General features: G+C 43.4%; 1 protein-coding gene across 5 annotated transcripts in view; it reads left to right on the top strand.

Moving 5' to 3' along the window:
• LOC119167121 (ral GTPase-activating protein subunit alpha-1) overlaps window positions 1–24,712 on the top strand; it is a 79,618-nt gene that overhangs the window by 44,870 nt on the left and 10,036 nt on the right. For all 5 annotated transcript variants that reach the window (XM_075867049.1, XM_075867046.1, XM_037418546.2 and 2 more), the window contains 15 exons: window positions 689–797; window positions 1,500–1,610; window positions 4,425–4,493; window positions 5,745–5,855; window positions 8,260–8,523; window positions 9,251–9,454; window positions 10,574–10,721; window positions 13,785–13,972; window positions 14,216–14,397; window positions 18,706–18,813; window positions 19,860–19,931; window positions 20,953–21,076; window positions 22,293–22,448; window positions 23,111–23,269; window positions 23,943–24,070. In XM_075867049.1, coding sequence (XP_075723164.1) covers window positions 689–797; window positions 1,500–1,610; window positions 4,425–4,493; window positions 5,745–5,855; window positions 8,260–8,523; window positions 9,251–9,454; window positions 10,574–10,721; window positions 13,785–13,972; window positions 14,216–14,397; window positions 18,706–18,813; window positions 19,860–19,931; window positions 20,953–21,076; window positions 22,293–22,448; window positions 23,111–23,269; window positions 23,943–24,070 — 2,133 coding nt within the window. The remainder of the gene's footprint in view (window positions 1–688; window positions 798–1,499; window positions 1,611–4,424; window positions 4,494–5,744; window positions 5,856–8,259; window positions 8,524–9,250; window positions 9,455–10,573; window positions 10,722–13,784; window positions 13,973–14,215; window positions 14,398–18,705; window positions 18,814–19,859; window positions 19,932–20,952; window positions 21,077–22,292; window positions 22,449–23,110; window positions 23,270–23,942; window positions 24,071–24,712) is intronic.

Below are 24,712 nucleotides of genomic sequence, written 5' to 3'. Positions count from 1 at the left end.
TAGGAAAGAAGTGTAAATTTAAGGGCTCATTTTCTCTGCTGGACACAGTATTAATCAGAACTGCTTTATAAAGTGGATGGAGGGTGACCACCGTTGTAGCTAAGTAGCAGCGCACCGGACGCGTTATTCGAAGGACACAGCTTTATTATCTTCCACATTTTTTTCTTCAGACTTAAATTTACTCCTACACAGTAACATTCCCTAGACACTTTTCTTGGCAGCATTGTCTCTTAGTTTGATAAATATTGTATCTCTGTGAGTTGGGCACTGAAAATCTTACTATCGTAATCGGTAACATTTTAAAAATATTGCTGCACCGTTATCAATTTTCAAAAAAGGAGAGCATGAACAAAGAACTGAAAAGCTGAAGGGTCAAGCTTTCTATTCCGTTGTTCAAGTACAGTCAAACTACTTTATGAGAGAGACTGATATAAGTGACAAACGGGTATAAAAGACGCCAGTGTGCCAGGTTGATGAGATACGGGGGTGATAAGAGAATGCATACGTGGTACTCTACTTATAAGAGACATCTCATATAAGGGACATCACATTCCTATGAATGGCGTCGGTCAAGAAGTCTAAGCCAGCAGGGTTGATATGTCATTGATGATCTGGAGTTGTACTTCTAGTTATGTAATAGAACTTGCGCGTAAGTAATGTATCCTGGTCTCTGGTGTTTGAAACGCAGGTGCACAGCGATATGTGCCCTGGGGATGTTTGCTTACGAGGAACTGTCCCATCAGACCGGCCATCCCAAGGCCCGGGAGGCCATTGGGGTGCTCCTGCTGTCCATAAGGGTAAGCTCGGTTGTTGCCGATCCTGTTGGGACAAGAAACTGAACCACCAGTAGTAGCAATCACGCACTTCATACTAGAGGCTTCTGGAGCTCTGTGTAGGCCGACGTCATCTTGCCTCGGGCCTGGGCCAGGTGCGGAATACTCTTTTTACCAGATGGGCCGGGCCAAGTTCTTACGCCAATCGAGCCAAACATGCATAGCTTGCATTGACGTCACCGTGGTCGACATATTGAGGTACCAGCTGTTCGAGAGGCTGTGTGAACTCTTGCTTGAACATCTGGAGCAAGAAATGGTGACGGCTTTCCATCAGCAGTACGATCTTGTACACATTCTAGACAAGCACGGAAGCGTTCCATTCTATCGAGCCACATGTGATTGGCCTATGAGAGCTGTGACGAGTGCAACGACGTTTTCTGCCCAGTTGCGTGCGGCTCGATAGGACTTAATGCCAGCATGCTTATTTAGAATACGTGCAAGACCGCACAACAGATTGGTGCCAGTGCCTCCAAGCATCTTTCAGGCCCAAATCCTCTTGTTTCTCCCTTGGCACGGGCGGCGAAAAAAAAAAAAAAAAAAAAAAAAAGCCGGGAGTGTACAAAGCATAGTGGCCAAACAACGGGGCTTTTTTTTCGCACACATGTGCTGTGCCAGGCTAGGCTTCTCATTTCGGTTTCATGTGCTGCTCTCGTGTCTTCCATGCAGCATCACAACCGCATTATCGCGCAAGTTGCTGGCGACATGCTGCGATTGCTGTGCGACCATGCCGCCCACCTCACTGGACAGATGGACCAGGTTCCAGCCATAATTGTCGAAGTAAGTCCTATACGACAACGGTGTTTTTCTCGACAACTTGCTTGCTTTTTTTTGTCCAGTTTTATTTGTCCTTAGCTTACGATTTTTTTGCTTCAGTTAACCCATTAGCTTCTGCACTCGCTGCGGCCGTTCTCGCCTGGTACACGTTTCGCCAAAAAACTTGCGCGCCCACTTGCGGCATGGGTCGATGCATCTAAACCGCAATAAAATCTGCAACAAACGACATAGAATAACAAAACGTTGTTTTATTCGCTTAACAATGCTTGACTGCATCACACGCTTCTGTATGATTTTCGTCTGTGAAAAAGTTTAAATTACATGGGCTTGTGAAGAGCAACTTCAAATTTTTCACACCCCCATCGGCTCTCGGACTTTTTGCCCTGTGCCTCACCAACTAAGCAAAGTCTTGGTGGATTCTGCTTGACTTTGTTTTGCCAGGATGTGGTGAGAAAAATTAGCTCACTCGGCGGCTTGTAGGCGCATTGGTGAGGTCGCGACTAGCGGGTTTCTTCGATCATGATAAAGGGGCAAAGTGGCCTCTTCAAAAATGGCATCAGCGAGACTGACCGTCCATTCAGTGCATTGGAGCCGCTTGCAAATTGCTTTTGCAAATAAAGCATGGCTGCTATAAACAGTGATGTCCGTAACAGAAAAGAAGATGATGGGAAGGGAAGCGAGTTGTTGGTCTGTCAACTCCTCCCTTGCCTCTGTTGTAATCTGCTACCACACCACTTTCATCCAAGCGGCCCCCACTTAGCTGTCTCTGTGATGTCTGTTAATAAAACGGAGGCAGCTTCACCCCATCCCTTTGCTATAGTGCCCTGTGACGGTCCACCGCAGCACCCTCGGCATGAACAAAGTGTAATAAATGTGCTTTCATTCATTCATTCATCAGTTTGGCAGTCCCCATTGTCTAACGAAACACTGTCATCATCACAAACGTCGCACTCTGGGTCACTGTCGAACACGCGATTTGGAATTTCTTCATCCGCAAAACCATGTTTCCTTACACGGCCCTACGTTTCGAAAAAGCCAGGATGGTGCACTCTTTGCCGCTAAAGAAAAAAAAAACACACTTACAGACAGGTAACAAGTATGAACAACTAAGTCCATCTTGCTGATAATATACCAAGCAAAAGGCAAACTCAAAATACGGTGCTGCCATCTACGAAACAGTTTCAAAAACAAACATTTTGTAAGTGGTCGGCGATTCGCCAATCAAAGCGCCTCGTCGACCCTGCCGGCTGATCGCCGGCCGCGGAAGCCAATGAGTTAAGGGGAGATGCGAGTCGAAAAAACTGAACTTTTTTTTTCAAAATTACATATTTTTCGTTTTTATTTTCTTTGACAAGTATAGTTTCTTTACTTTCACAACAAAAATACTGAATATTGCTACTTACCTTGAAGTAGGTTAAAATTGCTTTTGAAGAGCACAAGGTGGCTACTAAAACTAAAAGGAGCTCATTGCCTAGAGTTCACTGAATATTTTTACCTGGCTACTTACCAATACATTTTGCATGAGGAATCCACTAAAGCCTCATGCTCCAAATAGCTATGATTGCCGAGCTCTCATGATGGAAGAAATCATCTTGAAAAACGTATATTTTCCGCATTGATGAGCTTTCGCTTACACATTTAAAATGCAATTTTCCCGAGATGCAATTTTGGACAACTTCTTGAGTTTGGACATCATGTTTTTAGTACTTCTAATAGAGAAATTGGGATGAAATTTTGCCCACATAGTACTTAAACCTGTAAAGGGTGCAAGTGTCTCCTTAAAGCTTTAGATCGCCTGTATAAGTATATTGCCAACTTAAAGTGCACAATCAGTATGCGCTGAGGATTCTAAGCATTCTCACATTGCAATTTTTCTTGTCCTTTAAGATGTCTTAAACACATTTTCTTTTGTTAGTTATCTGCATTCTAGAGTTAATGCAAAGCAATATGAGCCATTAACAGCTGAGAACCATGAATGTTTAGTGGCATAAAAAGTTTTTCCAAAACCAGCTATACGTCACACATCGTCATGGCATAAAACTAAAAGCTGTAGAACTTACTGTAAAACTAATTAAACATTTGAAATCAGCATATATATGCCTATATATGCTGCAGATATTTCATTGACCTAGGCTACAGATTAATGCAGAATTTTTTTTTTCAATTCGAATCTTTTCTTGAGGCTACATACAGCATCCTCTATCCTTGTCTTGGTTATTAATTGGGCATGCCACATGATGTCAGTATATGTTAAAAAACACCAGATTCTTGCAATTCTGCGAGTCCCCCATTACAGCAATCCCCACAGTCATATCTTGACTTTTGCAAGTAAAATGCCAGAAATTATTATATTATCATTATTTGTTAACTTTATATGGCTGTCATAGCCTTAGCTTAGTCTTGAGAAAACAGTTTTTTACGTTACCAGAGTTTTCTCTTTTTCTAGAGTACACATAGCTCTTAAAGATCCTAAAAATCTTAAAAACCTGAGATTACTTGCTAGCGAAGTGAAATACATAATTGACTTAGTTAATGAAGACTCACTAATCTAGCCCCTTTATCCTTTAGCTATATGCCGCACATTGCAATTAATTGCATTGTGCAAATTGTAACTCAGGGAATTCGAAGACGCATTCACTGTGAACAAATTCTGAGCACATCTTTGTTTTCAATACATTCACCGTGAATTTCTACATTCTACGGTGACTTTCTAGAAGTTGTGCCCTTTCTGTGTACACTGGTTCTTTCTACATAAGACCTCAGATAGGATTTCAGGCTATAATCTTTTTTTTTTTTTTTTCCCATCTGCACGCTCAGGTGGTAGCATCTACGATCCACAACCTTCTCCCCAGCGATGATTCTGATGTTAAGGACGAGAACAAAAAGGTGAATACCCATGTTGTTTCTTGGTTCTCTCCCAGCTAGTTCATGAACTTATTGTTGTGTTGGGTATTATTTGCAAAATAAAGTGTGATCTGGTCAGAACGAACCACATTTAGTGAAGTTCTGACGGATGTACAATCAAACCTCAATATAACAAACCAAGATATAACAACATATTGGTTATAATGAAGTAAATGAATAATAGTCTTGCAGTAGATGTAGAGTTAGGAATAAACTTTTATAACGAGTTTTTGGATATAACGAATTGATTTTAGTGTAAGATGCAACTTTGGTATAATGAGGTTCGAGTGTGCTGCTTTCATAAGCACAAAGCTTACAAACAGCTTGTACTATGTGGTAAGCTTGTTTGATTATATAAACTTCTGGTTTCAAAGTTGAAATTTATGATAGTGTTTTCTGAATAATTTTTTGAACTGAGCTTTAATAGTAGTGGAATTCTAGTTCAAAGCAGCAAAATACGTTAGGCTTTAAAACTTGCCATACTTAGCATATCCAACACTGTACAGCACCCATTCAAACTTAACATGAAAAATTGATTGGTGTGCACTTAGTATGCGTGCTCAACCCAGACGCCTGGCGTTGCGGTGGTGCAGATTTCTCGAGTAAGTGATTTCATGGCAAAACGGTTTTTCGGGTAAGTTATGCGCAATAGTTTATTCGGTCATTTCAAAATTACAGAACCTAAGACTGTGTTGAAACAAGTTCAAATGCTGTAATAGTTGTTGAATTATTCAAAGCACTTATTCGCGGAGGCCTGTCCTCTAGTTTCTGCACCTTTCTATCTTACGTTAACCCTAAATCTGGCAGAGCTGTCTTGGTCTTCTTCTTAGGCACTTATGTCACTTGTACTGTATTTATTGCCTGTCACTGCTCTTAGTGCTTTGATTTTATGCATAAGGATGGATTGATTGATGATAATAAGGATTGGCCAATCGATAATGGTGACAACCTGTAGCATCACCAATGGATAAATTACTGTCTTGTAAAATTGTAAAGCAGATGCACAAGGCAGTGGGTTTCAGTACAACAGGACTATAACTTTTTTTTAAGCAATATGCCACTGTTTTGAGAGTGTTACCACTAATTCAAATGCTTACACATAACTATGATTTTGTAAAATTCGTGCTAAAGGGTGCCAAGCTGACTCGTGATACATCTGCCATTGTTTTTTCTGGCAGCTGCGGTACTTGCCGATTTCAGTAACAGTCGAAGCGCAATGTTCCTACGTTTCAGCTGGTGTTGTCGCTTCTGTTCTGCCTGGCCGACTGGTGCATGAACATTCCGCTGCGTGCCCTGACAACACCGCAGGCCGACGGCTGCTCTCCGTTGCTATCCACACTAAACGTAAGACTTGTAGTTTTCATCAGACGTTGTTTACAATGGTTTAATCTAAAGTTGTGTTAGTCTGGTGGCTTATTCAGAGGAGGTAGTGAACGATAAGGGAACATAGTTTAAACCCAACACAGTGGTTATAGGTCGTGACTGCTGACCTGAAGGTCGTGAGATTGAATCCCGGCAGTGGCGGCTGCATTTAGATGGAAGTGGAATGCTGGAGGCCCATCTGCTTAGATTTAGGTGCATGTTAAAGAAGATCAGATGTTCAAAATTTCCAGAGCCTTCCACGGCACCATCCCTCGTACTCATAATGTAGTTTTGGTACATAAAACCCCCATTATTAGAACAGAGTTGAATGTAGTTGGAACTTGTGATTCAAATGCTTAGTAAGGTTGCTGGCTGGGGATAATAAAGAATGATAAATTCTTGATGAATATCACGGTTGCCAACTCACTAACCCATCAATGAGTAACCATTAGTAGCCACTCCCTGGGGGATGGATTTTATGGGATGGAACTTATTAATGTTGTAATGTGGTGCAGTTGTGTGTTGTTTGTCAGATAAAATGATAAAATGTGGTAATACAGTTTTAGATGCTTATCTAATATGGTGTCCTTGCCTTACATGACTTTAAAAATTTTAAAACGTGCTTCCGAGGAGTCGGAACACCTCATACTGAAGTGCAGAACGAGAGGGCAGCCAGCTGCCCACAATGAACCCGATCTCAGTGTCACCCTCAATGGAACGCCTATCAAGAAAGTGGAAACATTACGAGTACCGGGGCTCCACATCCACAGAGATTGGTCCGGGGCTGCCGCACTTCCTCGACTACAGTGCACGCTATCTCGGTTAACGCATCTCGTGAGGGGAATCGCTAACCGTTGAAGCGGCCTTAGAGAGGAAGACACGCTGCGTGTGATGCAAGTTCTCCTTAGCAGTCGAATAACCTATGGCACTCTCTACCTCGCCCTGAAGAACACAGAGGTAGAGAAGCTGAACATCATCATTCGTAAGGCCACCAAAATCGCTTTAGGGCTCTCATCCACTGCTTCCACTGCGAAACTTCTGAAGGTGGGCGTGCGCAATACCTGGAAGGAACTAGCTGAAGCACACAAGGCTAGTCAACTAGAACAGCTAAGGCTCTCACCCACTGGAAGGTCAGTGCTACAACGACTGAACTATAGCGAAACCTTTATAGCCGACACAGACACGGATCGAAAAGATTGGATTCCGCCAAACATCTGCAAATCTTTCTGCATTGCACAAAACCCGTGCAATATGCACCCCACGCATCTCCAGGAAAGAAGGCAGGCACGAATGAATGCTCTATGGCGAAATCACAGCCAAGATCCGGACGCCACATATACAGACGCAGCCAAGTATCCCGGTAGAGACGCCAACGCTTAGAGCGTTGTTGATTCTCGAGGCATAGAGCTCACATCTGCCACAGTTTGTGCCCGAAGCCCAGAAACTGCAGAAGAAGCTGCAATCGCACCAGCTACCACTGCATGCTTAGATGCAGCTGTGGTCTTCACAGATTCTCAAGCAGCCATGTGAAATTATTGCAAAGGTCAAGTGTCTACCGAAGCACTCCAGATATCGAAGCGCTGCAGCACTTCGATGCCGTGCACCTGCGTGACATGGGTTCCTGGGCACGAAGGGCTGGAGGGGAACGAGTTGGCTCATGCCACGACCCGCATTCTAGACGCCAGGACTGCTTCCACGGAGGCTGAGACCGTAAGTATTACCTACTCCGCAATACTGCAGCGCCATAGGCTGGCACGGAGAGAGTATCCACCACCACACTCGAAGCTTATTAAAGAAGACAGCACCTTACTAAGGAGTCTTCAAAGCAACAATTACACACATTGTATACTGATGCACAGACAGCACCCAAGATTACACGAATATCTTTGCTTGATTTGCAACGTACCGGACACATTGGCCCACATGATCCTCAAGTGCCCATGCAACACACATATTGACCTGTTGCCGCCGCCAAATACCTGTGACACTGTTCAAAGAAACAAACACCTTCTCGAAATGTTGGAGGCCAAGCTCTCCTCGAAAGACCTAGACCAACAACAACGTCTCGTTGCCAGGGCCAAGGAGGCAGCATAGGCCAGAGCGTTCCTGGAATGAGGAGACCTCGCAGCTAGGGTACAAGCGGAACCGTTTCGTACTATAGAGGCTTATTCTTCCTTCTCCTCCTCAAAGTGTAATAGGTCACTGACTAATCTAAAAAAGAAAAGGAACTAAGCTTCATTCTTTAGCTTTGCCACAGATCTCTTTATTTGTAGTTGAAAGGTCAAATCTTATTAAGTTTTTCACTCCAGGTTCCATGCACCTGCGCTGTTGCAAGTGAACGGAACGAGAAAGAATTGACCCAATGAACGTTCTTGTTTTGTGGCAGGTGTTGGACCACATCCTGGCGGGCAAGAGCCCACTGCTGCGGCCGGATGTCCTATCCCTTCTGCAAGCACTCTGCCCGAGCATTGTCCTCGGGGACATCGAAGCACAGCCGGGTGAAGGCCACGCCAAGCCCCCACACTCCAGTTCCTTGGCACACCTACCAGGTGGTGGCAAGATTGCCCGTTCCATCGCAAGTTTTGTGCCGCCGGCTGTGCTTCAGAGCGATTTTCGGAAGAGTGGCAACGTGAAGCTTGCAGCGAGAATGGTTAGCCTTTTTTTCTACGTCTCTTGATTGTTCATAAGGAGAATCTTTTTCACGCAGTGTATGGCAAAATGTATGGCAAGGTGCTCAGCACAATGTATCCTCTTCGGTCCCTGGGTACCCAATTGTATTCCGTTACTTTAAAGGCTACAAATCATCACAATTCGATATCCATGTGTCCAAATTTGTCTTGGCACAATAAGGATGAGTTCCTTTCACGAAGCCCTGAGAAGCGGCACCATGTGTCTAGTCATATTCGCAAAACGAGCGAACGAAAATGACTGAGTACCGCACGAGCGCTTGGCTGCGTTCTCGTGATAAGAGAAAGCTTTTTCTATTAGTAATAGCGTGAAAGACATCTATAGTACATTCCTTTAACTGTGGACGTCTTGTAGATCATACTGAAAGTCATTTCGGTATGATATTTTTGTTGCACTCAATCTTAGAGACTTCAAACGATAAGAAGTACGCAAATGGGTACGATCATATTTTGAGACCGCTGTTCAATTTTGCAAATTCATAATTTTTCTGTGTTTGTTTTTAAGGACAAGGAGTCAAATAATACAGTTTTGCAAAAGATTTTTTCGTTGGGGGCAGTCTTGAGACAGAGGAGGGTATGGCACTGTGTACAGCACTGACTCTATGTCTTTCAGTCCATTTATGCGTGTAACAAGCTGGGGTAGTTTCTCAGTCCCGAAGAGCTTGCGTTGACAGTTCTTGCTCGTTTCAGGTGTTGAGTCACTTACTCCATCAACTCGGCCACTTTCCGATGGGCCTGGGTGCGGCTCAGCTCACCAGCCTGGTGGCAGAGCAAGATGACGTGCCTGCCCTCCGCGACAGCGAGTTGTCCAAGGAGGTCTTCTCCGCGCCAAACATACAGCTCTTTGTTCTCAACAACATGTCCATTCTGTCGCTCGTCGAGATTCCTGCCGAGGTAAGTGGAGCACTTGCCGTTGCGATAGAGCTTTTTTTTTTTTTTGCTGAGGTCATAACTGAAGTCTGGTTACAGTTAATTGTTGCTGTTTAAAAGCAAAACAAGAAAAGGTGCAGGCATCAGCACTGAACTGCAAGGAATCGTTGCTTTGTTGTTAAAAAAAATTCATGCTGTATGTAATGTAGTGTGTTCGCTAGTAAGATGTTTGGAACAGGATTACGGAACGCATCGAAGGGATGAAATTTGAAAGCAGCAGCTTGAAAGTTCTAATCCACAAGAGAAATCGGGACAAGGAAATCATCGACAGATCCTGACTTTGTTATAACCTAATAAATAAGAATTGTTCTTGTTCTAAAAAGAAAAGAAAAATTATTCAGTGCACCTGTTTCCAATTTTCTGTACGTAGACCTGTCTACAACAACACTACCTTCACAACAGCGGTAGCGGTAGGGCATAGTATTTCACTTCTTGCTTCTAGATTGGAGCTTTTTTTTCAGCTACTAAATATTGAACTTAGGCGCAGTTGTTAATTGTCGCTAGAATACTGTAATACTGACTTGTGGAAACTTGGAAAGATTTAATTCATCTATGATGTTGCTGATGTCACTCGTTTTTGTTTGGCAGCTTTTTAATTTCATTTGGAGTGTCTGCTCGTGTATTTCACTGCTCATGCATGTGTTTTTATTGCCCAACTGAATAAAGTGTACATACCATTACCTCTTGTAATAGAATGAAAAAAAATAAAAATAAGTCGGCTGATTTTTGGCAGTTTCTCGATTGAGCGACGAATGTGCTGCCTCAAATCTGCTGCTTTACAGTGACTTTCTCTGCAGGGCTGGAATTGACAAGTGCTGCCTTTTTTCTTACTAACAGTGATTAAAGCCGAATGGCCTGAAAACACTGTCTATGAACTTGTGGTATCCAGCTGAACTATTGGTTTCACCAGAAATCTTTTACTGGAAAAAAAGTTAATTTTTTGCCTTTTTCTATTCTCATCAGTGATCTCTTTGGACAGTTAGTTACATTCATTAAAGTGCTCTTGTCTGTAGAAAAGCCCAAGTGGTTAGAAACTGAGCAGATTACGTTGAAGTGCCTGTAACTGCTGGTTTCTGCTCCTAGGAAACTTCGGGAGGTGCCGCAAGCGTGGGTCTGACAACAGGCAAGTCCCAAGTGCGGGCCATCGTGCGCGACCTGAGTGGCAAATTTTCCTGGGACTGTCTGACACTGTACGGACCTCACGGCTGCCGCGCAGGCTCCTATCCACCTGGTGAGAAACTCACTTTTTCCTCCTAGAAAAAAAAAAGGAAAAAGAAGAGAGAGGAGAGAGATACCGTATTTGCTCGCGTAATGAATGCACCCGCATAATAAACACACCCCCAACTTCAGTTGTCAAAATTTGTTTGTTTCTTTTTCCCATGTAATAAATGCACCCCCTACAATCATCCGCTGCAGTCCCGCTAACCGACACCTGGCGCCTCCTTGCTTGTTGGATCTCTTCCATTGATTTATGATTATGCCTACACACCTCGGCTTCCTCCCCCCCCCCCCCCCCTTCTTCGCCAGCTGCCACGCGCCATATTGTTTTTTCTATCTATGCGTGTGCGACGTCCCCAGTCTCTCTTAATTATGTACGCACCACTGCGGGATTCACGAACAGTGCGTGTGTAGAGACATTGCAGCTGACCAGCACACAGTGAGCGAAGGTCACGAAATCGCCCGTACCAACCGACGGTCGCTTCTTGCAAATATGAAACCTTAAGGCCCACCCACATGCATGCAATTTTCTAGTGACGACAACAGGATTTGCTGTCGCTGTGGTTGTCGCGAAGGGCCATTCATTGCCATCACGTCGCATGTTTCTGGGAAAACTAGAAAAAGGTCGCTTGTCGCCCAGAAAAGATCGGGACTATTTCTGCAATATGTTAGCACCCCCGATTCTTGCTTCAGTTGCAACTGGCTGTTCGTGCTTGTTATCTGTGCGTACTTCAAGGAACGCAAGGTGCTTGTACGTCTCTCATCTTTATTTCGCGCTAAAAGCTACCGTAAGAATAAACTAACTCGCCCAACAAGTCACTCTACTCTACATTAACATGATTGAAAAACTTTGCTCACTGGATACATTAACAGCGCAGCGGGGCTTGCTGGCAAAATTGAACTCGATTATGTACACTTGGGTCCACCTTTAAAGGAAACACTTGAGTATGCAGCTCATTTGTATTTCATTCTCTTGCAAAAGCACAGTGGCTTAGATATCCACAAAACTTGCGGTGACTGGTTGTTCTGGCTCCTTTTGACAGACTAGTGCCCCGCTTAAGCATTGTTTCCTTATTTACTTGAGGTCTTGCGATTTGAACGGTGCTCATTGTAGTGTTTCCTTTAACAGTGGACGGTACTGTACACTTGACTGCCAGAACAAGATTAATTGCCAATTTTCTAGCCTTAATGCCTCCTTCAGGAAGTCAACTGATCTTTATTTTACTCTATTTTATGTGATAAACATTGCTGTGATGTGTATTTTTGTACTTCTAAGTGCCAGCATCTGGTGATAATTCAACTAAACTGAAATCCTGTTTGGCTAATTTTGTGGCTCTTTTTTTTTCTTTGAGGATCTGGCAACTCTGCTTGGATGAATGCGTCACATCTTGATCGTCTGCTGAGGGAACTGTATATTAAAGTCAGAAATGTCTTTGACGGTTGACGAAATAATATAACTAAACATCAAAGTTTGCGGACATTAAGTCAAAGCTTGAGATTTCATAGAGTGATGAATTTGCCAACCTATTTGTGCTAAATGTCTTGAAAGTGTACAAGGTTTCACCCAAGCACTGCTTAGCACTGTGTAATGATGAATTAGCATGGCTGGATGACTGCTAATATAGGCTAGCATTGACTAAATGATGGTAAGTGTTGGCTAATGCTGGATAACGTTGGCTAATGTCAGCATTGAACTATATTTACAGCATTGTTTAAAGGGACTATAAAAAGAAACAATTGGTTGGTTTAAATTGAAAAACTGCACTCTGAGAACTCTAATCCCAATCGTTTCACTGTCATAAGCTTAATGTTAGTGGAGGAAGTCAAGGTTACCATTTCATTTTGAAATAGATCGCCTAAACCTCCACGCGTGACGTTGAAAATTTCAAGATGTTTTTCTGTATTTTCATGGCATTGGCTCAATGAAATTTTCTAAAACTTTGTAATTTGGGTCTATGGCACCCACAGATCACAATGTACTTGATTTTTATCGACTAGAAGCTATGTAGGGCCCAGTAGACACCTTCAAAATCTATTACAACGCGGTGTCTAGTGCGGGAATCTCAAGGTGGCATCTCCGTTCGCAGGTTCCTTTTGCGCGTTTTCTCGCTTGCCAAGTGTCGTGCCACAGTAAGAGGGGTGTTGTCGGAATTGTGAAATCGTGCTTTACTAATACGTAAAATATTGGTGTGCTCTTTAGTGTACCTTTAATAAAGACATGGAAACCACAAAAATTGTTTGTGCTATAACATGGGTCAGGAGTCCGTGTGCTTTCGCGTATACTTAAAGGGACGGGACACTAAAGGCAAATAACAATTTACGTCACAGTGAAAGCTCAATGTATGACGACATCTGAAATGGCAATATTATCAACAGAAGTGCCCTGTTTACCGAGAAGTTAAGCTTAATGTACCACACGATGTGTGCCACGCGTGGGACATTTGTGAAATGATCTCGATGACGTGGTGGTGTCTGTCTACAATTAATCGCTAAAAATCAAGCTAGCTGCAACAAAAAAAATAAATAACCATCCGTGCATGAAGAGACGGGATGAAATGCTGCTTGTCCTCTTCTGTTTGATTTATAAAAAAAGAAAACGCCTGGCGTTGCTATAGGGAATAGCACGAGTGGTTCAAGAATTCTGTTTTCGCCTGGTTGGGCTGGATAAATGGTGCCATCTAGCGGAGCTCAGTTGAATCAAGCAAGCAGAAAATTCTTCAATGGCTGTTATTGCAGCTGTGGCTCCTGCAACTTTTGCTCTGCTGCTACTGTTGCCAGTGGCCGCACAGTGAAGGCAGGCAACGTTGGGCACGACAACAATTATGTCCGAAAGATCACCTTCGGGCGGGTGATTTCGAGTGCACTAATGCGATGCGGACCACCAGGACATGATTTCGTTTCAAAATAAGTGCTTATTCTAAAATAAAATCACGTCCTTGGCACAAAAGTGCCGTCACGAGGTTTCTTGAACACTATTTATTGCAATCAACATTGACTTAATATTTGCTTTTAATGTCTCTTTAAAAACAAGTCATCGAGTTCTCCTTGATCGTTGCTTTTTTGCTGTATCATGCAGGCCCCGTCCCCGACCCGTGCCTTCACTACACGACTCACCGTGGCCGAAGCCAAGACCTTCAGGAGCAGCAGCGCTGCCAGGCCGACGCTGCTGCTCGAGAGTCGGGGCGCCGGAGTCCCCTCCATCGGCCGCCCGACCAGCTGCCCATGCTAGAAAACACGCAAGACAACTACGACAACCTGGATGATGTGAGCGTTGCAAATTTCTCTTGAAGAAGAAAAAAAGCATTGATGCTCTCGAAAAACTCGTTTCTGGGCGAGTTGGTGCCTATGTTCGTTAAACATGTTGTTCCTGGCGCAATACTTCAAATGCTTTTTGAATGAACAAATTGCATGATAACATGTCTGATGCCAATCTTTCACACCACTGCGCAGCACATTGCTGTAGCATCGCTAAGCGGTTGTGTGCTTTTTGCCGTGCCTTCTCTGCAGCTGCTGCAGTACATTGGGCACACGAGCCCAGAGTGTTTGCAGCTGCCCTGCCAGCGGCTCAACTCGGCACCCAAGGCGACCGACGAATTGGCGGGCATTCGCGAGGCCGAGACCGTACACCTGCTGCTTAACCAGCACACCCAGGAGGTCCAGCACACCGCGCAGGCCGCCTACAGTCCCGAGTGAGTGCTTGCTTGGCTATGTTGTAAGCATACTTAAGCCTTTCTCCGGGAATGTTGCCCGAAGCTATTGCTCAACTTGAATGCTTCGCATCACAGCCATGCATTCGATAAGTACCTCCAGTGAATCTCAAAAAGTGTCCTGGATGTGCTAATACCAGGCACTACCTTGTTCGGACTTAGGAAATTTGTGGCACGACCTCTGAAAAGAGGTTGCTGCTACGATGATTACAATAAACAGAGCACATACTACCTCCAGATCCTTGTATACAAGGTTGTACAAAGGCACTTGTGCTGGTGCCATATACCAGCACAGTTTTATTATCACGACCTTCTGCCATCCATTCTCACTGTATGCATTTCACGTCACTGTCGTGATTTTAATACTTCTACGCTTTTATCGGCCTTGATGCATAGAATTTTAAGACCCCTATACAGCCGCCTACCGTAATCATTGTCCATATCCCTTGTGTCATGAAATGGCGCTCTTTGGCCATCAAATGGCCTCTGCACCATTAAGCACCACGTATCACCATCATCATCATCATCATCATCAATTTGTCCATACTTGACTAAGTCAAATGGATTTGGTCAGAAGTTGGTCAGAGTTGACTTGGTCAGGGTTGACCCAGGTTCAGTCGGAGTGTCTTGATTTGAATGCTTAGAAACAATGCAAGGCCTCTGATGAATGTGTTCAGTGAAGTACAGTATGCCCAGTACATTGCGGGCATGCTAATGTGGGGCATTACTTCATCTAGAGGCAAACAAGTCAAATTGAACTTGGTTAGGGCGGACCCAGATTTAGTCTGAGTCAACTTGGTCGAGTCATCTCTGACCAAACCTGGGTTAGTCCTGGTCACGTCAAGTACAACCGACTTGGTCAACTAATAATTCGGTGCATTTTTAGACACGGTAAATATGTACAGCATCCCCAGTCTCTCTAAAATGCATGGGGACTTTAGCCACTGGCATTGAATTTCCAGTAATTTTGTAAAAGTTGTTGCTAAATGGTGAATAATATTCAGAAGATGATTTTTGCACTCAGTTTCTAATTGTTTGTTCTATAAAACAAGCCAGTTGCTGTGGTTTATGCTATGCAGATTAGCTTTAATGTGACTGTTTTTTTTGGAAGATTGTGATCTTAGAACAGTAGCACTTTTTAAGAACAAATTCTATCTTGGGCACTCAAGATATAAAAATTTTATTCTATATATGACTGTATGTAATGACACCATCTATGACTTATAGTGTCACGTACTTGTTACACGCATAAAACATGTTTCATCCACTTATGATAACTACCGTATTTACTCGCATAATAGGCGCACTTTTTTTTTTTTTTTTTCAGAAAATCCGGCTCGAAGTTAGGGGTGCGCCAATTACGCGGGGTAAAATTTTCGAAAATTTTTTCAGCTCGATTCTCGCGCTTTAAATCTGCACACTTGTCAAGTAAAAGGCGACTTTATCGTTTACCAATTAATTCAGCATAAAACAAACATACCTACATACCTTTTAATGAACAAGAGAGAGCCGTCAACTGCACACACACACACGTAAAATTTATTTACACAAAAGTCGTAGCTGTTCCTCCTTTTCCCTATTCGGAGTCCGAGTCGGAGATCGCACATTCATCCTCGCCGAGGGGGGATTCGTTTTCGGTGTCCGAATCATCCGCACCCCACAACATGTCATCCTCACTCGCATCCAGTGCGTTCGAGATACCCGTCTTCTTGAAGCTTTTCCTGACTACTTCGTCGGAGATCGCCTGCCACGCTTCCACAATCCAAGCGCACAGCATTCCCACAGGCAGCCTTTTAATTTTACCACCTGGAGTCAGCTGATGTTGTCCTCCAGCCATCCAGGTGGTGTACAGCCTTCGAACATTGTCCTTGAAAGGTTTATTCAAGGACACGTCCAAAGGCTGCAGTATCGATGTGAGGCCACCTGGAATCACTGCCAGATCTGTGCGCAGCTCCTTTAGCTCATCTCGTACGCGGTCTACTAGGTGCCCACGAAAACTGTCCAGGACAAGCATGGACGGCAACAACAGACCACCCGGCCGACGACCCCAGACTGTTTTCACCCAATCCACCATGAGTTCCGCGCTCATCCAGCCTTTTTCCTGGACTCTGACGTAGATGCCTTGAGGGAATTTTGCCTTTGGGAGTGTCTTACGTTTAAAAATAACGTAAGGCGGTAGCTTACGCCCATCCGCTGTCACCGCCAGCATTACGGTGCATCGTTGTTTATCAGCGCCAGACGTTCTGACGATGACGCTCCGTGCACCTTTCTCCTCTACTGTCGTGTTCCACGGCATATCAAAGCAAAGGGGGGTCTGATCAGCGTTGCCGATCTGGGACAAAATGAAGTCTTTCTGCTGTCGGAGCTTTATAACAAAACTGTGGAAGTCCACCACTTTGTCCTCATATGCTGCGGGCAAGCGCTGGCACAAGGTGGTCCGCCTTCCCAGTGCGAGGTCATGGCGCCGCATGAAACGAGTTGTCCATCCAGAGCTGGCTTTGAACTCTTTTGCTTCGATGCCCTGCGCTCGGGCTATTCTGCGCGCCTCAGTCTGCACAATATCCAACAACACAGCACAGCCGTCTTGTCGTAGCTCCCGATATGCCGGACCAGTTGCTCTTCGACGTTCGGATACCTGCCGGTCTTGGCACCGCGGAAAGCCCGTCGTGTCTTCTTCGTCGCCTTAAGTTTTTCTTCTTGGTTCCTCCAGTACCGAATACTGGTTTCTCCAACGCCGAAATGCCTGCTTGCAGCCTGGTTGCCGTGCTCCAGCGCGTACTGCACTGCCTTCAGTTTAAACCCAGCCGTGTAGCTCGCGTACTTCCCCATGGTGGAACCAAAGTTCAATACACGACCACAACATACGCACACCGCTTGCAAAATGGCGTTTCTTTCTTTTTCTCTGATGATGGTGATGGCGATCGAGCCCCCGGCGTTGTACACGTGACCTCCAAAAAGCGCGGCGATTTGGGGGGTATCAGTAATTGATGGAACAGCCATTTTTTTTTTTTTTCGCTCATGGACGTTTTTTTTTTTTTTTCAAGTTTTATTTCGACAAACACGTTGGTTAGGTCGTTGCACTTCGAATTTTTTTTATTTGCTCATCGATTTGCCTTCTTTTTTTCTTCAGGTTACGGGGACCGCGTTCCAACTGTACCGCTGGGGGGTAGAATCGTTTCTGATCACGGCCAAGTTCAGGGTGCGCCTATTATGCGCGGAATTTAAAAAAATCGAATTTTCCGCGACCAAACTAGGGGTGCGCCTATTATGCGAGTGCGCCGATTATGCGAGTAAATACGGTATATAAAGAAGTTGCATAGGCTTTGGCCTCTGGCAGACAGCTTTTATGATTTTATGATTCACTTCATCAAATGGTGTGAGGGGAGTTGATGAACAACATGAAAGACTAATTGAAGATCTTTTGATGAATGTCCAATAAAACGTCAGCAATAGTGTGTAAAAACGAGGCTGGGGTTATTTTTGTTAATTTTTTTATATATTCTTGGTATCATTATGCCCTTTTAGATAAACCAGTGATACAATAGGCCTTACTTATCTTTTGACAATATTGAACTTTCTGTATGTTGCCTCTGTGACCATGAAATTGTACAGCATTGTTAGGTAAGTATATCATCTTTGTTTACCACTCAATTACTCTTGCCTTTTATCCAGCCATCACATTTGTGCACTGTTATCACAGCTTTTTTTGTAGCGCAAGCAACGACTGACACTCCTGTTTCTCTTCCAAGAACTACAGTAAAGTACATTTTCTGAATATTCAAAAAATGTTTTAAAAGATGAAACTGGTGATAAATTGATGGTTCTAGTTAAAGTTCATGGTTGATACATACTATATTTAAGCATAAGTTTACGTAGGGGCCAGGTTAAAAATAAGCTGTCAGGTTAAAAAATAAAGATAAAGTGAGTTCATTGAAAGAGCAGACATTTTTCTTGTGAGCAGCGGGCATCATAGCAGCACCCGGTGGAGCAGATGAGAACCAAGTGCATTTTTTATTCGGCCTCTGAGATCCGCTTCAACAGCGCATTGAGCACAAAGTTCATCCAAGAGATACACCAGGCCACAGAACACTGACATCGAAGTGCCACTTACCAGCCACCTAAATCAAGACTTAGGATTGCTTCCAAAATTTAAAAAAAAAATGCCTTGATGCAATTGCTGTTTCGAGTCTACATTGTGACAATGTTCAGTTCGGCCATCACACTGTTGGTGACGTGTGAAATATCTACCGGAACGCGCTCATTTCCTAGATTCGTTGCACTGCTATGCAGGATGCTGGCAAAGGCCGCCACCCCTCCAAATCCAGCCGAGCCACTGTCGCCGTTCCAGTACTCACGGCTGCTTCTGGAAAACTTCAACTTCTTCGCATGGGAAAAGAGGTTAGAGACCTCATAGACAGTGGTCGCTGAGCTGTGTTCAAAAGCTTTGATACTTGTACTGCTTACTTTTTTCTTGAACCTCTCATGTACAGTACTCACAGATTCAAACACAGCATCGTTTTACTTTTTTTTTAGTATAACTACTGTTGTGAGCAGTTGCTCATGATAACCACATCATGTGACCACAAATACAGTTGCTAATGGTAATGTTGGCTTTGCCATAGGTGTACAAGTCAAAATTAAGCTGACATTGCACGAACTGTAGACACTGAAAATGAGAGTATGTGCATGGCTTAGCCCTAAATTTTAAAGTTTCATTCTGTGAGTACTAAATTGAGGTAAAATTTGGTTTACTTCAAGTCTCAATCTTTTCCTTCACTTTTCTTTTTTGGCACGTTAGGGTATTTTTAGTTATTCTGGCTTTTTTTGTCTCTGTAGATTGTGTATTACTCTTAAGCCACATCCCATTTTCTGGATGCGGCAGGACAGTAGCACTTGGGCATGCCGCATTTTTTCTTCTTTTCAAAATTTTTCTAATACTTCTACTGTGACAGAAAGGCCTGGAGAGCATTGGCAGTGTGCAAGTTTTCATTCACTGCTATCTTTCACGTGTAAAGCTAGTCCACAAAATTCGTACGAACTACTTTGAAATATTTGCATTATCAAGCTGGAGTGTTGCCCGACCATGTCAGTCTGGTTGCCCCATAATTGTGCAGTGTTATTATTGATGTTTCTCTTTTTTTTTTACTCGGAATGTTCACCGAAACAGCTGTTTGATCAATGTCCTCATCAAGACGTAAAAGCAACTCAGTAGTCGTGTGGTTTTGTTTTAAGTCTCAAGTCTCTTTTAGTGTAGCCTTCTTTGTTTTCATTTCTGCACACTTGATGTTACTGGCGTCGTTGCCTGCGAGTCCTAGCCTGCTTCTTTATCTCTTGCAAGCTGCTTTAACATTACGTGTACGTTTGTTATGTCTTATAGCTCATTGTATGCACGATCGTTTACCCAGCTTACCTGCGGTGTTTGCACTCTTCTTTTGTTGTCGCAGGCCGAAATTTGACCTTGTGAAGAAGAACGAGAAGCTGCTGCGAGAGCTGCGGAACCTCGACAACCAAATGTGGTGCGTTTTTTTTCATTATTTCTTTCTTCCACTCCTCGGGACACGTTTGCACTAACAAACTCTGATTTAGTCAGCTTTTGTCACCCATGTTCTGAATGTAACACTTAATATAAGTTTTTTAGGTATACTGTTTTTATTTGGTCAGGGCATTTCTAGCTTACAGTTTTCTGTTTTGTTCTTGCACCTAAGAAACATGTGAGAAAGATGTTTGATGCCTTTGCTTGACAAGCCATGATCATTTTGTGAACCTCTTTTGTGTTTAGCCCTTACGATTACTTTGTGCACAATTGTGTATATCACTTGTTTTTGTTATTTGTGTAGACTTGCGAGTAAAAAAAGAGCAAAATATGCTAATGTTTGGATGAATTAAACCTCCTGCCTAATAAATCTGTCTTCGCGTAGCTTCATTTCGCTGTGTTCTGTTGCACACGATCACTTTTCTGAAGGCGGTACCATGTGCGACTCGTCCTTTGACGAGCTGTTCGATGGGTTGCTTCCCTTGAGTTACTTCAATTGTATAATTTTTCTTTCCCTAAAGGAACAAAACCAAAAAAGAATTTGCACTATATTTCTAGCCTGAAGTGTAATTCTATTCATGCAAAAGTAAAACATCAATGGCCTCATTGTAATTAAATATTTAATCACTTTGAAACACATAAATCGGTGTGTTATGAAACCATCTTTGTTTCAATAAAATACCGAGTGAAATAATGTGTCAGTCTGATGCACCTACAGACAATTAATTATTCATTGGTGGCATCTGAAAGGGTTAAATCAAAGAAGGGTAATTTTTTGAGAGGCTTGTTTTTTTGTTGCTGTTATTGTTGGACACAAACAAATGAATTCTAACAGACAATTGAAAGTTCAGGGGGCCGTCTTTACCTGTGGTGTATGTGACGTGAATTGAAATGAATTACAGTTGACAAAAAATCACCCTTTTGGCCGGTGGTATCTGAACACACAAATTTCCAAGACACGCAGAGCTTGTGGCCTGACATAGTCATGCCGTTTGTCATTGCAGCCGTGAAACGCACAAAATAGCTGTGATCTACGTGGCAGAAGGCCAGGAGGACAAGAACTCTATATTCATGAATAGTAGCGGGAGCCGTGCCTTTGAAGAGTTCGTTGCAGGTCTTGGTTGGGAGGTAAGCCACTACTTTAGTAGTCTTTCAGCTTACCGTACAAATAAAAAAAAAGACCAGCTTTTTAGGGCAGGAGCACCGAGTGGCACTTTTTGCTATCTTTCACACCACCCTGTTAGCACCAGTGAAAGTTGTCCAAAAATCCTGAACAAAAATGTATGCACATAAAATATGGGTCAAATTAGTTAAAGGCTGTATATGATAGAGTGGACATTAATGTGCATCATATGTTAAAATTGGAGGTCATATAATGCATGAAAAAAAGATAGGGGACTCTAAAGCATCGTGTTTAGAAGTTGAAAGCGATAGCGATATCTTGTTCCTAGTGTGTACTTTAAATACTTGGTGCATGAAACCTTTCCAAGCTTGCTATGCACCCACTATGTGGCCTTAAAAAAGGCGCAGTAGCGTGTGTGCCTTTTGTAGTAGCTGACCCGCTTTAAACCATGAAGCGATTACGATAATTACATGTTCTGACGTCTGCTGGCAATGGGCGCTTGTACCACGCTTTACTACTGCAATATTTCATGTTGCATTGTGAAGCATGTATACGAAATGCGTGTATCCGTAAAGCCTGAAAGCTACTTTCACTGCATTTTCAAGCAGAAGTTCTTTTCACTGTATTCACAAGCAGACACGTGGCCGTGTGGTAGAACATCCGCTTGCAACGCAGACGACCCTGGTTCGGTCTCCACTCTGACCCAGGATTTTTTTATCATTTATTTCATTTGCGTCGTTCTCAATTTTTCTGTCAAGCATAAGATGACGATTTTTCACTCGTAACCAACGATGCCAAAGCCGACTTCGGAACTTCTGGGAAACGAGCTCTCCAACGCTATCCCGTTGAGTAAAACAGGGCTCGTTGTGGCACCTTACGGATCAGATTTGAATGATGCGACTTCGGCAGTGTGCGATACACAAACACCAAAAACGTAATCTAATAGGGTTGGAGCTGGTGCAAGTGTCCTCTCGACATGCCCAATTCATGCATTAGGGTTGGTTTTTTAAAAGCTAGCTTCAAGTCAAAGCACTAGGTGTCTGATTTGTCATCTCAGACTGCCAGAGGTGCTACTTTCAGTCGGCGTACGTTTGTGTACTCTGGTACTCGGACAAGTCTGGCGCAACAGGTCAAGGAGACCCACCACTCTCATACATTCATTTAGCCGTGGCAATCGAGAGCTGTTGCACACGCATGTGATGTTCTGCTTTTCCGACCCAGGTTGATCTGGAGGTGCACACTGGTTACAATGGTGGTCTCGAGACCAACAAGAGCACGGGTAGCACTGCACCATATTACGCTACCTCGTTCATGGAGGTTCTATTCCATGTCTCTACACGAATTCCGGCTGTCGAGAAGGACTCCATCACAAAAAAGGTACTTGTTGCAACTCTTTTCGTCATTGTCCTGGTTATTCTTGCTGTCATTGTGTGATAATTCATCCTTCAGTAATTTTGGAGATCTTTCACTGCAAGTCTGGGAGCATTTTGTGAGATTGAATAGCTGTGTGTCAATGCGTGATGTAGGTTTATGTACTATTTCCTTTGAACCTTTGAACTATGAACCTGTGATGATTTATATGTTTGTTCTCTTGTGAATACGAAACTAAAGTGTTTGTTGGTGAACTGTTTATGCAGCAACATCTTAGTTTCGTTCACAGCTTGAAGCAAGAAAGTGTGAATTTTGACTTACTTTGCCTCACCTCACCGCAAGCAAGACACTTATCAGTAAGGACTAGTGCTGCTACGTCACCTTCCCTTCTGGTGCCCACTGTGTCAGCCAGGACCTATCAGCTACCCTGCTACACTTGCAGGCAACAGAACAGTTATCACGTATATTGCGATGTTTATAATAATCATGCTGCGGCATAACATCGTTGCACAGCTGAGAACGAAGTACAGTCTCTCGTAACTTGGTATACCGAGATTGGAAGCAAATGTATCGTGCAGTGATTCAACTGTCTGACCCCAGTGCAGTACAACCCAGAAAAACAAGTGGTCAGCAAATTTCAAGTGTGGCACTCCTCTGTTGCTTCACAGTTGCGTCACCTGGGCAATGACGAAGTCCACATCGTGTGGTCGGAGCACACGCGAGACTATCGGCGCGGCATCATCCCGACGGAGTTCTGCGACGTGCTCATTGTCATCTACCCACTGGGAAACTGGCTCTACCGTGTCCAGATAAACCCAAAGCCAGAGGTTGGTGATTCTTTCAGCTGTCGCTTCTTCTACGAATGTCTTTCTCGGGGTCTTTCCTTCCATTGCGACCATTTTAGTTGGTGCCTACCGGGCACTTAATGCTAAAGCCTTTGCGAAACTTTTTAGATATAGTAGTCTATATGTCTCATATGTGACTGTGTTTCAGAGTGAGCGAGTGAGTGAGTGATAAAACAGTATAATTATCACCCAGCAATGAAGGTAGCATGCGAGGTGGTTAGATAGTGACACTTCCAACTTCTGATAATATAAGCACCTTTTTCTCTTTTTCCAGCTGAGTCTAATTTGATGGATGACACAGAACAGCACTGGCTGCTTGCAATGTCTTAGTATTGCTTTAGCACGCATCACAGGCAAATGGCTTTACAGGTCGGTCACAGAACTGCACGCAGTTCACGCTAGGATGCAGATGATGCCATTGACGTGGTTGCAGCCGTAGGCTCCTGCTAGTGAATTAAACAGCACAAAACTAACAGTAATGAAAAGCTACTGGATGGGACAAGTGCTGTTCTGTCACTTGTCCAAAGTGTTAATTTTTATCCGCCAGTTGATTTTCTCCTGTTCTTTATAGTCAGTACCCATTACCAACTAGGCCCAGACGGTTATCTCCGAACAGATGTTCTTGACGTGTGCGCTTGCCACTCGCACTCGCCAGGTGCCATTCTTTGGGCCTTTGTTTGATGGTGCCATTGTGGACCACCTGGTTCTGCCGAGGCTGGTTCGAGCGACCGCCATCAATGCCGGGAGGGCCGTCAATTCGCTCAAACCTATGTTCCGTGCATAGTATCCTTTTGTATGTTGTCCTGCTTTCTTTCTTTTTTGCAATTCTTAGGATCACTGATTTCCCTTCTTTTTTAAAAATATGTACCTACCGTTGTATTGTTTCAGTTAGTTACCAATCAGTCACATCACAGGCAGTTGCCATCTAGTATGAACATATCAAAATTAGGAATATTTAATGTATAAATAAATTTTGAATCTCTCGCTACTTTTTTGTTTTTGCAATTAGAAAGACTGCTTCTTTGTAAATTTCTTCGTAAACTCAAGGTTTTCTGGCAGAAGGGCTTACATGGAAACACATGACTACAGCAGTGATGTTTGAGCTAACTTTATGAACTAAAGTCAATGTCACATTCATTAGCCTTTCTTTTTCTAATTTGTTGTCAGTAAACCTTGTTTTCCTACACATGAAAAAAAAAAAACCTGGTTTGGGGTCTTACAATGAATCTATACTCGGCGACAACTTTCTGTGGCAGCACAGCCAATGCTACGAAGCCCACGCACGCCCTTTTCTACTACGCTGCTGTATGTAGTCTACGAACGCTAACTTTTGTATACTGCATAGCATAAAGGAAATGATAAAAAGAAAATATATAAATATTATGTTAAAGATTGTTTGCATTGTCATTAGAAATATTAATCCGT

This window comes from Rhipicephalus microplus, chromosome 6, assembly GCF_043290135.1.
Source record: "Rhipicephalus microplus isolate Deutch F79 chromosome 6, USDA_Rmic, whole genome shotgun sequence".
In the NCBI taxonomy this organism is placed as follows: Eukaryota; Metazoa; Arthropoda; class Arachnida; order Ixodida; family Ixodidae; genus Rhipicephalus; species Rhipicephalus microplus.
This window is presented reverse-complemented; position numbering and strand designations above follow the sequence as displayed.